We start from the raw sequence: 17,853 nt of genomic DNA on the forward strand, positions 1-17,853 counted from the left end.
GGGATTTAATCATCTAAATCCCTTGCAATGTCTATCGTTCTATTTCGATACTACAACAGAACTTTGGCAATGAACATAACATTGCTACAGCATACATGGAAAGGGCTCTTTCATGGCCATTAATAAGGGCTGAGGACACCATAGGCACGCTCACACTGCAGTACTTTTCCCACTTTAGTTCCGATATAGTTCCGAAATGTCGCGTTCACACCACAAAGAGCCGGAACTAAAATTAGATCATGAGAACCTTTTTACCCCCTTTTTAGTCCCTGCTAGAGAGCAGGTACTTTTGTGGGAGAAAAAGGTTCCTATGTCTGATTGGCTGGGCGGATTGCAAACCACGCCCCGTAAAACTCCCAAAAAGTTTTGTGAAGCCGCCATTTTATTATCTTCGCATTAGCATGATTAGCATTAGCATTAGCCCAGCGCAGAAACGCAGAGAGACTAACTTATGGCAACACAAAAGAAAACATGGGAGCGGTGGAGATGAGGAGGTGTCGGCGTTCTGGCGATTTACTCGGAAGGCTTCAGTAGAAGCTGCTGGGAGTCCCAGCAGCTTCTAAGCCAGTCTCCAACTCCGGGGACTTCCGGTCGGGGACTTCGGGTGGCAGTATACGACGTGAAGTTGTTTGTGGCCTGCCAGTAAACCCAAAGCAGAAGAAGAAGAAGTGACGTCAGCGGCTTCATTTGCCTAATCCTCCCCCAGGGACTTATTCCGGTGTGAACGCGATCTGTTCATGAGAACTAAAGAGTTCTCATGAACTAAGTTCTCATGAACCTTTGTGGGAAAAGTACTGCGGTGTGAATGCGCCTAAGGGCTCTACAGGCATACACGGTCTACCTTATAGGATGTTGCAATGCGATGGAAGATGTGAACTACATGTTAGAGCTCAACATTCCAGCAAACATGCTAGCCATTTTAAAGAAACTTCCATATACAGTAGGCTGAGGGACTTATGGAGAACTGTAGCATGTGACATCCAGCAAAAACACCACCTCCTGAAGCTGCCTTCAAGAATATTGTGGAATTCCTTGAAAGGCAAGTAAAGATTGCTACAGATCCCATATTTGGGGACATTAAAGATCCCCCTCCCGTACGCAAAGACATAAGAAGGCCACAGCCTCATCCAAGTGGAAGCATCTTTGCAACCAACGTGGAAGTTACAGAAAATAAATATGACGGAAGCACTGTAGAAAACTGCTTGTATTGTAGATGTGAACATGCTCTGGAGATGTGTCCACAGTTAGGAAGGAGGACACATCATGAAAAAAATCACATTTCTTAAAGAAAATGGTATTTGTTTTGGCTGCCTGTGTAAAGGACACATAAGTAGAGACTGCAGGAAACGAATGAGGTGCAACATATGCAATCTAAATCATGCCAGAATGTTGCACATCTACCAACAAAGGAAGGAAATGGAAAATGAGCAGGAGGAAATGGAAGAAGCATCTGCAAACAGTGCTGAAGCCTCAATTCAGACAGGTGGCCTTACTGGGGCCGGTGAAGATGGTTGCAAACTCTCCATAGTAGCAGTCCAAGTTAAAGCCAAAAAGGGGAACACAACAGTGCATGCATTTCTTGACCCAGGCAGTACTGCTTCGTTTTGCACATTAGGCCTTATGAACAAACTTAACCTCCAAGGAAGAAGGTCAAACATTCTGCTGAGAACTATGGGTCAAAGGAAGGTTGTTGAAACCAGCATTGTGTCAGGCCTAGAGGTTGCTGGACTGCATAACAGCAACTTTTGTGATCTCCCCGGCATATACACTCAGAAGACTATGCCCGTGCACAAAGGAAACATCCCACGTCAAACCGACATCAATCAATGGTTGCATTTGAGGGATGTTTGTCTACCTGAAATTGATGCTGAAATTGAGTTGCTGATTGGTTCAAAATGTTCCAAAAGCCCTTTAACCAATTGATGTAATCAGGAGTGTGGGGGATGGACCTTATGCTGTAAAAACCATGCTCGGTTTGACAGTTAATGGACCATTAGGAGGATGTCCTGATGATACTCGGGACAAAACTTCATTAAGTGTAAACATGGCCGAAGCGCTGGTCTTATCTGCTTTTAGCGGAGAGGAGATGGACACTGAAAAGGCAGAAAAGAAGGGTGATAGGAAAGAGAAAGGGGCCCAGAAGAGCAAGAGAATTATCCGTGCTCCCATTGACAGTGAAGACAGTGAGCCCGAGCAAGAGAAAGGTGGAGAAATGGAGGAGGAACAAAAGAAGGAGGTGAGGAAGGAAGCAAAATCGATGAAGGAACATAAGAAGAGAGAGAAGAGTCAGAGGCACAGGGAGAAAAAGGAAAAGGGCAGCAAGGCGGTGGAAAAAGTGAAGAAGAAGAAGGAGCGGTTCTCTGAAATAAATGAGGTTTGTGAAGCTTTTCTCTCTGTGGTGTTTGTAATTTCTTATGCAGAGACTCTAGTATTCAGATTCTTTACTGACATAAAGTGAGCTATACCACAGTGTGCATTTGTGAATGATTTTGTGTAATTTAAAGACAACTTGCACTCATTTCCCAGAACGCACCTCTCCCTCGGGGTCTGAACGATAGTGGCTGTCTGCTGGGCGACACGGATCTGTTTGACACGGGGCTGGACGATGATGAGGAGGAAGAGTCTCTGGAGGCCATCAGAGCTGCTGTCAAGCAAAAAATGAAAAAACAAAAGGTACAAATATGACTATCGGCAATTACAATTGTTCATCACTGTGTGTATATTTCAAAAGGTGTTGGCAGGATTGTAAGCACTTGCTTTTTTGTTCAGCTTATTGGTACGCATAATAATGGTAACAGATTTTGTTAAAAGTTAATGAATTCGAGTTAAATGTTGTTAAAGGGGTACATCCGTTGAAAGTGTCAATTTAGTCTGACGCAGAGAAGTTGTGATTAAACGTCACAGGTGCATTCAATTGTAACGCTGCCGTGTGGGTAGGGCTGCTCGATTATAGCAAAAATCATAATCACGATTATTTGTGGTCAATATTGATATCACGATTATTAAAAATGATTATTCATTGACTTTGAAAACATCAATTTATTGAACTTTTGAATTTTTTTTATAATAATTAGAACAGTATGTTTTTAACAGTTGATTACCCTGAACTTTAAGTATAATTCAACTGAAAAAGCAATACAAAAATAAATAATACATTTTAAATAAATACTGATAAAGAAGATCAACAAATATTTTTGTTCCATGTAACGTGTTTGTATATGGATTTATTAAACAGACTGCAAGTCACAACCTGGCCGAGAGGGCTTTTAGGGAGGGGCGAAAGCGCACTCGCGGGCAGGATGTATAACGCAATACAAATTGAGAGCATCATTGCGAAAGGGAATGCAGCAAAATAATAGTTTTATTTCGAATTGTAATCAAGATTAAAATACGATTTTAATTGCACAGCCCTACGTGTGGGAGCTATTTATTTATTTATTTATTTATTTATTTATTTATTTATTTATTTATTTATGAATTACAATGTTTTGCAGAGGTTGTCTACACAGGCCTTTGTGTAAACAGTGTTTGATATTTCTGCAGGATCCTCTCCTGGGTGATGGAGAGGAGGAAGATGAATATGAAATGGAGAAACCTCAGCGTGTGGTATGCATCGGCACAATTCTTGACTTTTATTCTTAATCCTGTTTAAAAAGCGGCTTCATTCTCAACATGTGTGATGCTCTCAGGAGAGGAAAGCCGCACGCGCCAGCAGAGATGCGATGAAGCAGCTCCACAGCGAGTCCCAGAGGCTGGTCCGAGGTCAGTGCACACGAAACACTTCTATTCACTTGTTTCTATTGTGGCAACAGTTCTCATGACGTGTGTTTGCACCTTTGACATGTTGTTCTGTCTCTGTAGAGTCTACGCTTGGCCTCCCCTATCACATCCCGGAGCCCAAGACCATCGACCAGTTCTTCAAGAAGAGGGCCAGGCCAGAGGGTCCCGCCATGAGACTGTTAAAGTAAGGATTAATGTAACGGATAACACGCATGTAGGGCAACAGCTGGCCATACGGGAACAAAATGACTGTCCGTCGTAACGATTTCTAAGACATATCTGATTTGATAATAGGAAGTTAATCTCAAGTGCATTTCCTTCATACACACACAATGAACATTTACTCACACTCATGTTTACATTTGTCTTCTCATCAGATCTACCAAATTTTCAGCCAGGATGTTGGAGACGCCATCAGCTCCCCCTCCTCCTCCTCCTCCTCCTCCCATCATCGCTCCCAGTGAGCAGGACTCTCCTCCGTCTCTCGATACGTCGTCCACTCAGATCCAGTCCATCCCTCATCCTGCCGCCACCTCGTCCCCGCAGCAGGAGAGCCTCAGCCCAGCCAGAGAGGCAGCAGCAAGCCTCGACCCCGACCAGGACTCTGGACCCATGCTGTACCTCTCTGAGAATCTGCAGGAGTCAGAGGGAACAGACGCACAGAGACGTGCCTCTGGTTCTGGGGAAGCTTGTCCCGCAGAGCAAAGCCAGAATGCGGTGATGTCCGACGCCCCTCAGAGAGAGTCTGGGGCTGTGGTGGAGCCTTTCAACGCTCATTGTGCTGATTCTGCTGTTAAAGAGCCTTCAGTACGGCAACCCACCAAACCCAAGAAGGACACATTTGCCTTACTGAAGAAGTTGGGACTGAACCCTCCACCCGTCGCTAAGCTGTGTGCAGATGAAGGAGCCTTTGTTCAGCTCGAGCCTCCGCAGCTCAACTCTGGTGAGTGATGATTTTTTTTTAGGATTGACATAAAGTAAGAAAAGTATTATTACTATATATTGTATTTAAGGGGAGAGAAAGTTGTTGACAAATGATCTTGTTTTCACCTCTCCTTCAACTAGGGGTTGAGGCACTGAAGGAGCGTTACTTTCGTCACTCCAAAAAGCACGTACGGCCTCAAGGAGAACGAACGATGCAGCTCACCATCGTCCGCAAAGACAGCGCCCCCTCTGGACAGGAGGAGCTGCACACTGAGTCGCTCTCTGTCACAGTTAAAGAGGGAGCAGAGGAGCCTCCGACCACCAAACCAGGTATGGATCCACACGTGAAGTCCATTTAGAGGCTGTGGACCAGATCGTTTATGTACGTTTCCACATCAATGCCAAAGTGGAAATAAAACTTGGAGGTGTAACAATATTCCAATGTCCTCTTTTCCTTTCCTTTAGGGGAGAAGCTGCTGACTCTGAAGCAGCGCCTGCAGCTCGCCATGGCCCAGAGGAGACAGGAGGACAGGGAACGCAAGGCTGAGCTGAATCGCCTCGACAATGAGGAATTTGGAGAGGATGAAGAGGAGGAGGAGGAAGAAGAAGAAGACATGACGGATGAGTCTGAGGCAGAAGAGGTAAGAGAAAGTGTGTTTGTTGTTGCTTTTGAAATGACCAACATGCTTTTATATATTTTTGTACTCACGGAAAACCTGATCTTCTCCTTGAACAGAATGTAAATGATTTACTGGGAGGGGATGATGGTGAGGAAGGAGAGAAGGAACATGAAGACGAGGAAGGCAGTGTGACCCGGAGTATTAGAAGCCTGTCTCCTGTGGCTCTGAATGGACCATCGCCGGTTCCTGACATGATGAACAGGGACGGCACACTCCTGCTTTTCCCCGGGAACTCCTGCTCTCGCACAGGGTGTGTGTGTGTGTGTGTGTGTGTGTGTGTGTGTGTGTGTGTGTGTGTGTGTGTGTGTGTGTGTGTGTGTGTGTGTGTGTGTGTGTGTGTGTGTGTCTGTACCATAGTAATCTGCGAATTGTAAGCAAGTTTCTGTTACTTAACCATAACCTGGTTGTCCTATTAATGAAAACAAAACTTGTCAAGCATGTAAAATAGCTATGCATTCGCACAAACATTTTTTTTCTCATCGTTGTTGTTCATTTTAAATTTGTTTGTGCAGTATATTGACATATGATCTGCTTTACTTTTTAGCGATGGTTTAAGAAGGTCTGGTCCTTTTGGGCAGAACAGCTGCAGCAATAAGATGGGTGAGTAAAAAGAAAGACCTTTGTTTTATTTCACATTACTTCACATTTCACTTTAAGAGCTTTTATTTGGTGAATCCTTTTGTGCAAAATGTGTGTATTATCTTCTCACTCTCTGGTCCTTCCTGTCTTCAGAAGACGAAGACTCTCTGTCCCTGGTAAAGGACAACAGCAACAACAGCAGCTTTGAGCTGGCTGGCTCCATGATCACCTCGTACCAGCCTATCAGCTATCAGCGCTCTGCAGGGAAAAGCATCTCCAACTGCTCCATTTTCCGCTCCCCCTCTCGATGCTCCTTCAGGCCCAGCTTCCTCGGCTCTGCCTCTAGGGTAAGATATCATATTTTTCATTATGTTTAAGACACCAACAAATCTAAATAACATCATCAGTGGTTTGAAATCTCCCAAACTTATGTCCACCTTTTTTTCCCCTCCACCAGAGTTCAGGCAAACTCTCTGAGCCCTCCCTCTCCCTCCCGGTTGAGGACTCCCAGGACTTGTATGCCCCTCCGTCCCCAGGAGCCGACTCAGGGCCCCACGGCAGAGCGGCTTCGGGCCCCGGAGGAGACTCCCAGGGTCGCTTCTCCCTGGAGGAGGACACCCACTCGCAGTTACTGGATGCAGACGGCTTCCTGAACGTGGGGCCGCGCCCTGGTGCCCCCCGCTCCCACAAGAGACAGTTGATCCTGGACAGCCTGGATGAAAACGCCATGGACGCTAACATGGGGGAGCTGATGGGCATGTGCTCGGGAGTTTTCGCAATGGCAGACAGCGGCTCCTGCAGGGCTGAGGGCCTCGGAGCCACGCAGCAGGGAGAGCTGCTCGGGATGTGCTCCGGAGCGTTCCCACCAACACAGGCAGGAGAGGACAGAAGGGCACGTGACCACGATGAAGAGTCTGATAACACCATGGATCAGCTGCTGGGGCTCTGCTCAGGGAAATTCCCCAGTCAAGGTTTGCTGAATTTTTTTAATATGGTGTATTTTATGTTCAATCACCGACAGTGTGCAAAAAAGGTTTGACAGACAGGCTCACACTATAGACTCACTGACGAGACATTCAGGTCTTAATAATTTAACTAATATTAAAATGTATTTATTGTGAAGGGGAAATAAATGGTTAGCTTGAGGCAGATAAACTGTTGTTGAGATGGCTGACCTGTTCAAATCATACTTTTTTTTAATGTTTTTGGTTTGAATTTCTCTTGTTATGATTCAACTTTATCATCAACATATTTTCTAAAACTATGATATTCTGTCTTTTCTAATGTACGCTGTTTCACATGTATACAAAGATACCCAAAGCAATATTTTACCAGACGACTGAACGTAAATCACATCAGACATTACAAAAGATGTATGTACTTTCCTTTATGTACATTTCCTGTTGCCCTGGGTCTTTAACGTTTTTAATTTCAATGTTTAAGAATTGTTTTGAATTATTGTATTTCCAGCTACACAACATTTACATTTGTTTCCCTTTGCTGCCAATTTTAGGTTCTGCTCGCACGGCTTCGCCAGCACAAGACAGGTACAGTACCAAAAGAAAGACCTGGAATAATCCAAATCATCATCATCATCATCATCATCATCATACATATTATTATATCTATTCCCTCTTTTTCCACTACTCATTATTTTAAACCCTTTAACAGCGTACATCCAAGGTAACATTAATTGGAATATCTATATTCAATGTAAGATTGTCATGCTCATTTCTTAATCTAAAGTAAAAAGAAGCCAGATGGAGAGGAGGAGGAGGAGGAGGAAGAAGAGGAAGAGGACTGCGAGTTCCGGCTTCTGTCAGATGTGGAAAGTCACAGCGAACAGGTGAGAACACGTGCCTCCATTTTGATTTAGTCAAATTCAACATACTGGATTTACGTCTATTGGATGCAAATGACAAGTGAATTGTGCGTTCATAGGAGGAGGAGGATGATGATGGTGGAGTGGAAAAAGAGGAGGAAGATGGAGAGGAGGCTGATGAAGATGCTGGTGAGGATGATGATGTAGAAGAGGAGGAGATGCAAGCTGTCTTCGCACCACTCAGAGTCAAGAAAAAGAAGAAAATGTAAGTGAAGAATCAAATGGAACCATGGACATACACGCGTCGTATACTATGATCACATAATCCACGCTGTAGCCCTCGTGTTGATAGTCTCTCACATGCTGTTCTCAGGCATATGGCCGACTACCTGGAGGCAGAGGCCGAGCTGTCCGGCAGCGACATGGACAGTGACGATGAGGACGGCGACGGAGGAAGCGAATACGAGGAAGAGGAGCTTCTCGAGGATCTTCCCTCTGATGAAGAGCTGCAGGACCAGGTCAACAAGATCCACATGTGAGTAATGTCCCAAGATAAGGCTGCCTTAAGGAGTTTCCTCCAATTGCTGCTCCGCTCATAATGGAGTGTTGCTGGGATACGGGAGTTGACAAAATGTAATGGGATTTTTCCATGGATTTTGGAGTATAGCAGAAATAAGCTCTGAATCAAACGCATGCTTATGATGCATGTTTTGTTCAGCATTATAATCTCAATATATTAAACACAACTTGAATGACTCTTGATGTGTAAATGCAATCACCAGAAGTACATAGCTAACGTTAGGATATAAAGGAACGACAAGCAACCACTTCAAACACTCACTGTTGGTATTAACTGCAGAGTAAGCAGTGAGCTTGTGTTAACCACAGACATTATTTAAAGCATCTCACTGAAAACAAAACCTAAGACTTTGAAAGGAAGGAACCTGGAATGGCTCAAATGCTGAGTGTTATTTGGGTTGGAAGCCTTATGACTGCACCGCTCTTTAGGTTGAACTCTTAGAAGTTTTTAGGGGTGTAACTGTGCTCAAACTTTACTGTTTTGATCAATCTTACGTTTTTAGGTCACGGTTCCGTAAAACATTTTTTATCATTTATTTAGACAATTCTTAACATTTAACAAAAGTTTATAACACTCTTCATTATTTAGTTATTGACTAGGTCACAGTGAATATCAAGCTGAGGGAGTTGCATAACGAACCGATGATTCTGAACCAAACAACTCGTGAGATATACATGTCCCTTTCACCCCTACAAACAATGCAATGAGGACGACTTCTTAAGTTTAGGCGTTTAAACTGAGAGTCGAAATGTAAAATCTCACCAATCTGGGATTGTTCCTACAGGAAGCAGATCATGGATGATGACAAGCGCCAGCTGAGGATCTACCAGGAGCGTTACCTCGCTGACGGCGACCTTCACTCCGACGCCCCCGGGCGAGCTCGCCAGTTCCGCTGGAAAAACATGGGTGAGTTTATAGATTGAGGGAATCAATACCATATATCGTATACTATGTCCACTGGTATTTAGAAGGGTTTTTAGAAATGAGTTGTTAAACCCAACTTTTTGAATTCTCTTTCCAGACGATGGTTTCAACATGGACAGGACGGGAGCCGAGGGGGAGGAAGGGGAGGATGATGAGGATGAGGTGGACCCAGCTGAGATCCAAAGGAGGAAGGACTGGCTGGAGAAAGAACAGTGGCTCAGAGAACAGGTACGTTGCTGTTTTTGCAAGTAATAAGAGTTCTACCTAGATAATATTCAGGAGACATCATTAAAAAGAAATGTGCAGTATTTACGGTAGTAATAATACTAGAGTCTTCAAAGAAACATTTGGTTGATTCTTCCCTCTCTTCTGCATGGGGCTGTTGTCTTCATTCCTTTCTCTGTCTCTTCTCCCAGTCTGAGCAGAAAGCCAAGAAAGGGGAGGATTTGGATGCAGACGATGAGAAGATTGGAGAACAAGAAGACAGTCAGTTTATGAAGCTGGCCAAGAAAGTGACTGCCAAGACTCTGCAGAGGAAAGGTCAGTTTGAGACGAGGCCTCGCAAACAGAGTCCCTTGGATTTAAAAACCCCCAGGCAGGTCTCCAGATAAAGTGTAATCTTTAGTATTTCACTTTCTAACTTTTAAACTTTCAAACCAGAGTCCAGTGCGGCATCACAACCAACGAAGAAGACGACATCAGCTCTGAACCCCTTCCAGAGACTCTCGCAGCCCTCACAGGTACCTCACCGTCAAGTAAAGAAATGTGGATTTGGATTTTCTAACTTTTCAATTCTTCATTATAATTTTGTTACAAGATTTAGATTTTATATCAAAATATTGCCCGACCATTGTCGTCTCAGAGATTAGCATTGAACATATTACCAACAAGGTTTGTTATATTTAGCTTTTTACAAGTTCAATCTAAGATGTTCTTTACATGTCTTCCAGGTAAAGAGAGGGTCCCTGCTGAGTCAGCCCCAGTCCGTCCTCCAGAAGCTGGCATGCATCTCAGACGGGAATCCTCTGGCTCCCAGAAACAGCCGAGGATTCCTGTTCCAAACTGTGTCTCCTGAGAAGGACAAGTCCACCTCCAACGCTGCCAACAAACAGGTGAGCTGTGCACCATGGTGTCCCTTTGCTCAAACGAGTAAACCATTCATTCCTTGAAAACTCATAAAAGATGTATTAATTAAAAAACTCCTTGATATGCTCAGGGCCTTGATTGCCTTTACCATTAGATCAGAAGATTACAAGTGAATGATTCTTATTATCTTTATATACTTAACTCCAGGATAAAAAAATAAACCTATAATGGCAACAGGTTAGAAATCCATCAAGCCCAATCCAATGACTGAAAAATAATGTGTTTTCGATCTGCTCCGAAATGTTATGCGTTCTTCATTCACCCCTGCTATGACCTTTCACAAAGTTTCATTACAAAAAAAAAAAAATTGTTTAAAAAGTGTTTTTGTAGTCCTGCTCACAATCAACAAAACACATTAAAATAAATAAATAACCTCATTACAGGGGTGAGGAAAAAGGTAGTAATTGCATTTAGTTTACACATCTGTAAGAAACTGATAGTAATAAGTTGTGCTTATTAGATAATATTCAATAAGTGGTAGCCTTTAAGAATGTGAATGCATTACACAGAGGAGCATTTGAGTCATTCAGAGATCTGACCTCCTCTACTCTATTGATTATTCATTCTGCTACCTTACTTCAAAAAATGGAATTATGTAATTCCGGTGCACACATTGCAATAAAGCCTCTAATGGCTCATTCATTCGTGATGAAACCATGTAGTTAAATGGTAACCAGCATCTACCGTGACCCTTCACACTTTTATCCCAGTGCCCGGTTTGACAAAGCTAGTAGAAAGCACTGCCTACACACACATTGCACAAGGTGGAAGGGTCAAAAGTACCAGTCATTTGTTAGTCCTGTGGATCTGGCGTGCCCGACCCGTGCATTGATAATGATGAGTGTTTGTTTTGATTACATCAGTGTTTCAAAAGGAGTGAAAAAGGGGGAAATGATCTCATATTAAAAACATCACAGCTTGATTGTTCAAAATATAAGAGGACCTTTTGCAACAAGTGGCCAAGAGGCTGCATAGATGTAGAAAAAGTCACCTCTGATCTTAAAATAGATAGGCTCATGGTACTTCTTTCTTTACTGTATGCTTTAAAAATACTGCATGATACTAGAGTAGCCATATTGGTGCCTAATTCTTGACCTAAAAAATGGTCTGTCATGTTTGTCCAGCCCTTTTGAAAAACACAGGGTTTAATCTCTGATCTGGCCTAGGGCTGCTCGATTATGGCAATAATCATAATCATTATCGATTTAGTTTGAAAACATCCATTTATTGAAGAAAAAAAATGTTTGAACAGTATGTTTTTAACTGTTGATTACCCTGAACTTTAAGTATAATTCAACTGAAAACCCAATAATAAAAAAAGAATAACTTTTTTTTTTTTTTTTTAAATAAATAAAAGAATAATTGTATTATTGCGATTTATGTTTTCATAATCGTTGCAAGCCAAAATCTTAATTGCGATTTAAAATACGATTAATTGAGTAGCCCTGCTCTGGCCTTCACCCAGTTACATTTCCCAATCATGTTTGTTTTTGACCAGAACTCACTGTTCTAAAAGAAGCTCCAAAACAAATCACTTTGCAAAGGTTGTGTGATTACCATGTCTACTTACTCTGATGTCTTCTATATTTGTGACACTAGGGGGAGCCAGAGCCCACTTCTCACAATGAATGTCTTTATTTACCAAACATGTTTTAGCACAAGATTCACCATTGCATTTGTGTTTATTGGCAGCAGTTGATTAGTTATATCACCACAAAAACATTGCTTTATGTATTCTTAGTCAATGTTTATATGTATTGTGTTTGATCATCAGGTGACGAAGAAGAGGAGGCCGGTGGAAGCGGTGACCCCCACAGCCAAGAGGCCCTGCAGAGAGAACAGACCTGCAGCACAGACCAAAGCCCCCCAGAGGAGCATCTTCAGCTTCCTGGACCACTGAGGGAGCAACACTAACTGAGAGCCGTCGGATAAAGACCAGAACAGACCAGCCACATCCAGTATTTCACAAGCCATTAAGATTTCAAAAATGAACAATGGTTAAATTATGGTTGCGTGCAAAGCTGGTGGACATCCTCTTAATGAAACACAAATACAGATGATTGTGCTTCACATGTTTACATTGCTTTAAAACGGCAAACTAAAGCACACCACTGAGGCATCTCTTGATGTTTTACTTCTTACACACACACACACACTTGCTGTCCGGTTCGTGTGGGAATCTTAAATCAATTATCAGAAGCGTCCATCGGTCACACCTTTCTTGACTTGGACTTTCTGATGGAGGTCCGATTTGAATAGTTTTATCATGTAAATAGGATTGATTTGTTTTTTTAGCGAGATTTTGTATGATGGTTTAAATGTATTTGTTTTACATTGTAAATAAAATTGTATTTTAAGATATTGCCTTATTGTCCTTTGTATCTTAGAACAGATGCAAGCTATCAGAGCTTCTGCAGGTGCTCAGGTGTGTGTGCCACCAACAGATGGACACATTTCTGATCTATTTACAAATCGGAGGATAATACTCAAGGTACCAATTTGATGAATCTGACTTTTCCTCTTTCGCCATCATGAGGTCTATCACATCATTTGTGGGTTTGAGTGAGATATCTATAGCTGTTGGATGGGTTACCTGTTAAACAGATTCATGTCCCCCTCAGGAAGAATTGTTATAACACTGGTGATCCTCTAGCTCCATAGTCATGTAGAAATGAATGTATCCAATGCTCCAATACTGTGAAGCACTTATTAGCAAATGAGCTAATCCAAATGAGCTACCTTGCTAAAAGATCTTTTAGCATTAATCTTGACACATCACTGTGCTCCATACTGCTTCACAGAGCCACTAAGCATGGCTGTAGACTAACAGCGTCTTGGAGGCTCAGTTTTCTCTGTAGCTGCCCATACAAAGTACACACTGATGCATGAACTGCATTTGGGACATACTGTACATCTTCATTATTGTGCTTTAAAGCTTTTTCCCTGGCTTGTATCCTACAAAATGTGAACATATGCAGCAGGGCATCCTGGTATTACTTAAATACATGTACAGTATGTATTGTACTAAATATTTTTGAGTAGTTTGGGTATTGAAACATATTAAGGCAAGGCCTAGTCTTGTTTTCATTCTCTCCTGTATTGACGTCAAATGTTTTTACTGACTACTGTTTTGTGCCACTTAATTTGATTTTTATTTGACTATTGGTACTTTTCAGTAAAAATCCAATCTATTTTTCTGGGAAATGAGTAAAGCAAGGATCATTTAATAACCCAAGTGAGACCTTTTCTATCAGTGTTACCGCTCTGTGCCTTTTGTAGATTTCGCATTTCAAAGTAGAATCTGTTTCCCATTTCACTCTTTAGCACAATCCTCTAACACTATAGATCAGGCCTCAGATAAGAGGGTGTATCTTCATTCCCTGCTCTGACTTAAGGTCACCACTTGACTTAAGATGAGACGAGTATCTTTTACAATACTCTCAGGACTGCACACCAAAGGAAAGCAATACAAAAGACAAATGGAGATCATAACATAGTCCAACCAGCTTTACTTCCTGGTTGTTTTTTGGAGAGCATTGAGAGTTCTACTTCACCTGTCCTTCGCTGTAAATCTTCAAAACTCGTATCATTTCACTTTTTCTTCGAGCTTTAAAGTTAATCGCAGTTTAGAGACTAATGATTTGCTAAGTGGCTAATAATAGGCCGGCATTAAAGGCTAGGGTTTTCTTTCTAACGAGCTCTTTCATGTCTCTCCATCTCATTAGTGGCCACGGTGATTAGGAGAAGGTCCCGGGGTTAGGAGCGGGCGCAGGAGGCCCCATTACACATCATTAGGGGCCAACGCCAGGAGGGTCTGGAATGAACCCCATGGTGGGCCCCTCCCATAGCGAGCTGCCGTACCTGCAGGCCGTCCAGCTTAATCCTGGTGTTGTTAAAGCAGCGATTACTTTTCTACCTTTGTCAAAGCCTCAGTTTTGTCTGTTTATCTAAGACTCTCTGGATTTCTGTGAGATTTTAAGAGCCAAGAGGCTTCGGGCAAAGGGAATAACGTGATAGATTTTCGCTGTGGAGCTTCCTCTGTCATTATTTTTGAGCCATTACAACGCAATTAATCGAGATAAAGACTTGATTCTGAATCCTACGGGTCTGTTTGCCGGGTCAAGAAATCAACTCTAATGAGAATTTAATAACGTCTCTGCAAGTTGTTGGCTAATTCAAGCATAATTCTCTTCCCCATCGTACTCCCAAACTGAATTTCACAACTTTGTTTAACCCCCAGAGGGAATTGTGAGGTCAACCCAGTAAAGCCAACCCCCCCTCCCCCCCTGAACCCAACTCCCACCACACTTGAAAGAGGAGGAAGGTTACATGTTTTGGCACCGAGGCCCGGCTTCTAAATATCTAGAGGACACGGATCTGGCTTTATTCAGATTATGAGGAGGAGAGAGGGCAGAGGGTGGAATAATTGAAGAGGAACATGAGCTGCAGCACCCAGGGGTGGTGTGCAGCTTGTGTCATGACGTCTGCACTGTACGTGTGTGTGTCTACTCGCATCTATGCTCTAAAATAAAAGTGTATAATTAGTGCAGAAAACAAACCCCCGTGCTGGATTAGTGGTTCAATTTAGCACGTCTTGGCTGATTTGGGTGATTTTTTTAAGAGCGCTGGCTGTGAGCTGGAGGTCCGGCAGGCCTCTCTTTACAGTCTCAGCACCGGGGATCTGACAGTGGGGCCCATGGGTGCTGCCGGGTGCCCTCGGCCACTGTCACAGCTGAGACTGGTGCTGCAGCAGATGTGGAAGCTGAACTGAGGGAAGTGGGTCAGGGGGCTGCAGGCTGTGTACAATCCAAACAAGGTCTTATTATGCACAAGGTAAGTCATGCTTCTTTTTTTTGTGTGTGGGAAAGGGGGGAGGTTAGTGTTAACATTACAATAGTAATCCCTCCCCCCCCCCAGGAGGCCCTCACGGACGACCCTCAGTCCACCGGGGTTCAGCCTATCTCTCCTATCAGTGTCCTCTGCGGTCGTCTTTTGTAACTTGGCTTTTTCTTTTTTGAAAGAGAGAGATGGAGGGAGAGATGATTTTGCGTGTGACGAGGCCTTGAGCGGGCGGCTGTGTTTGATGTATTTTTTATGTGCTTAGGCTACTGGTGAACGATGGGGAGGGGGAGGCAGAGGGGAAGGGGGTGGGAGGAAGGACGCCTGGAGCTGATGCACTTGAATGGGGATGTTGTTGAAGGAGAAAGGGGGGGTGAGGGCCTAGATAGGGATAGAAATGTGCGTGTGTCAGTGTGTGTGTGTGTGTAGAAAGAGGAGGAGGAGGACGCAAGTTTTTTTTTTTTTCTGCCGCCAGCGACGACATGTCAGGGGGATGAGAATAGGCTGGAGAGAGACAGGGAACACTTGTTAAGTCTGTCTGATGTAGCCTCTATACCGCATACACACCTCTAGAAAACACACTTGCACACACACACACATGCACACACAATTTCTCAACTGCCATGCTCTTAGATCTGAGATTGACAATCATAAAAGCAGTCCGTCACCAGTTTTGAGAAATATCACAAATTCTGCAGTTCTCAATTTGAGCGGACTGGAGATATGATGTTGCCTATCAGTATTGCATTGTGGGTAACAGTTTGATGCCTGAAACACCTCTTTACTTGTATATGTTATGATAACATTTCTAAAATATCCGTCCTTCAACACTCAGCTTGATATGTTCAATGCCTGCCAGGAAATGTGTGATTTTTCTACGTCGTATTTACTGTTTTATTTCCTCCATTTCCCAGAATGCTTTCTGACTAGGAAAGGCCTGATGACCTTGCTTCTTGAGTTCAGTAAGAAGAACAAGGACAGAAAAATCTGGTTTAAAAAACAATGATGTTTTGTTTCTAGTAAGTGAAAACAATGTTTGTCCTTTCATGTCTTGATTTATTGTCATTGACTCATGACTTGCACATATTCTTCTATTTTAGGCTTAATACTGTGAACTCTTACAAAACCCCATGTCAATATTTTGCACATTCATGCATGAAACCAGAAAGCTCTTCCACTTTTTAAAGCATATTTTTAAACATATTTTTTCTCTTCTTTTAATGTTTATTTTTATATTATGGCTCTTGGCTTTTGCATTGTATTTATATTTTCACAAAAGCATCCAGGAATATTCCTAGTATGTGGAAATCTACTAATTAAACTGTCTGATTCCAACTGTAGACTTTGTGCCATATCATTTCATATGAAAGAATGATTAAACAATAAAATAAGCTGTTAATGCTTAATGTATTTTTCAAAGTTTTCTATTTGAACAAAATCCTAGTAGGCATGATTTTGGTAATGATTTTAGCTTTGACACTAGAAAGCTGGTTTCATTTTTGAATTTTTGTTGACATTAGATGTCACTTCAAGCATTTCCAATTTAGTTATTTACTTTTTTTGTTAAAAGAAACCCCACAAACGATTTATTGAAATGTGTCTTAATAAACGTATCAGTGCCTAAATGTATCTTGTATTGTGAAGTGACCTGAAGACAGGGGCGGACTGACCATTGGGAATACCGGGAGTTTCCCCGGTGGGCCGGTGCTGTGTGTGGGCCGGAGGGCCAAAAAAAAAAAAGATTAAAAAAAAAAATTAAAAATCTTTTTTTTTTTGCCTAAATCCTACCGGCCCACATTTGTAAGTGTTCCGGCCACTCCCTTTTTTTTTTTTTGCTTACCTAAATCCTACCGGCCCACATTTGTAAGTGTTCCGGCCCAGCCCAGCCCAGCCCGGCCCAGCCCTGCCAGTGGAGTGTGGCCCACTGGGCTGGGCTGGGCTGGGCCGTTTTGATAGGCTACCTTTGTTCTATCTATCAGTTTCAATTTCACACATCAGGCCCGTAGCAGCTGTCACTGCGCAGTGAACGATCAGGAGTGAGTGACTGAGAGACCTAGCTGGCAGTTGCTTACAGATGGATAAGCAAGTTCCAAAGCGTAAAGGCGCTTTTGTATAGTTTGTATATACAGTATTGTAGCGAGCCCTGGGTTCAGAGGGAGGGGCTTGCATAGGGGAGGGGGTTGACAGGGAAACGGGGTTCAGGGGGAGTGGCTGTACGGCTCTACCCGTAGGATAGAAAAGGGGGAAGTGACGTCTGACTCAGAGGTCGCGCGGCTGTGGAGAAGAACGTGTTGCCCACATTCTGTTACTGAGTTTAGGCTAGTTAGCTAGCAGGTTTATTGTTTTGGGTGCAGTCACTTTTGCATCCACTTGCTGTTCAAATAAATGTTGAAAGAAAAAGTAAATCTGTTTACAATTCTGTTTATATGGGTGTTGAAGAAGAAGAATGGGAGGGATGAAACCCTCTTTAATGGTCACACCATGCAGAGCATACAGCACACACAGTGAAATGTGTTCTCTAATTTTAACCCCTCCTAGTACCAGGAGTCTAGTTACTAGGAGCAGTGCGCAGCTATTGT

General features: G+C 42.9%; 1 protein-coding gene across 1 annotated transcript; it reads left to right on the plus strand.

The window, feature by feature from the left end:
* The first annotated feature begins 819 nt into the window (after window positions 1-819).
* Window positions 820-12,793, plus strand: clspn (claspin). The gene is made up of 22 exons (XM_010791270.1): window positions 820-2,374; window positions 2,527-2,673; window positions 3,544-3,606; window positions 3,690-3,762; window positions 3,862-3,964; window positions 4,158-4,723; window positions 4,846-5,034; window positions 5,170-5,345; window positions 5,441-5,634; window positions 5,929-5,984; window positions 6,117-6,310; window positions 6,421-6,934; window positions 7,477-7,510; window positions 7,710-7,809; window positions 7,905-8,050; window positions 8,159-8,320; window positions 9,150-9,271; window positions 9,387-9,517; window positions 9,706-9,829; window positions 9,950-10,029; window positions 10,240-10,401; window positions 12,210-12,793. The coding sequence occupies exons 1-22, from the start codon at window positions 1,967-1,969 to the stop codon at window positions 12,333-12,335; spliced, it is 3,870 nt and encodes a 1,289-aa protein (XP_010789572.1). The 5' UTR covers window positions 820-1,966; the 3' UTR covers window positions 12,336-12,793.
* Window positions 12,794-17,853: the final 5,060 nt, after the last annotated feature.

The sequence above is a fragment of the Notothenia coriiceps genome, unplaced genomic scaffold (assembly GCF_000735185.1).
Source record: "Notothenia coriiceps isolate Sejong01 unplaced genomic scaffold, NC01 NC01_scaffold00035357, whole genome shotgun sequence".
Lineage (NCBI taxonomy): Eukaryota > Metazoa > Chordata > Actinopteri > Perciformes > Nototheniidae > Notothenia > Notothenia coriiceps.

Excerpts from the sequence above, each read along its gene's own strand:
- clspn (XM_010791270.1), top strand. The coding sequence starts at position 1,967 with ATGCTCGGTTTGACAGTTAATGGACCATTAGGAGGATGTCCTGATGAT. Across the intron at positions 5,635-5,928 it reads AACTCCTGCTCTCGCACAGG|CGATGGTTTAAGAAGGTCTG; the intron begins GTGTGTGTGTGT and ends TTTACTTTTTAG. Across the intron at positions 7,810-7,904 it reads TGGAAAGTCACAGCGAACAG|GAGGAGGAGGATGATGATGG; the intron begins GTGAGAACACGT and ends GTGCGTTCATAG.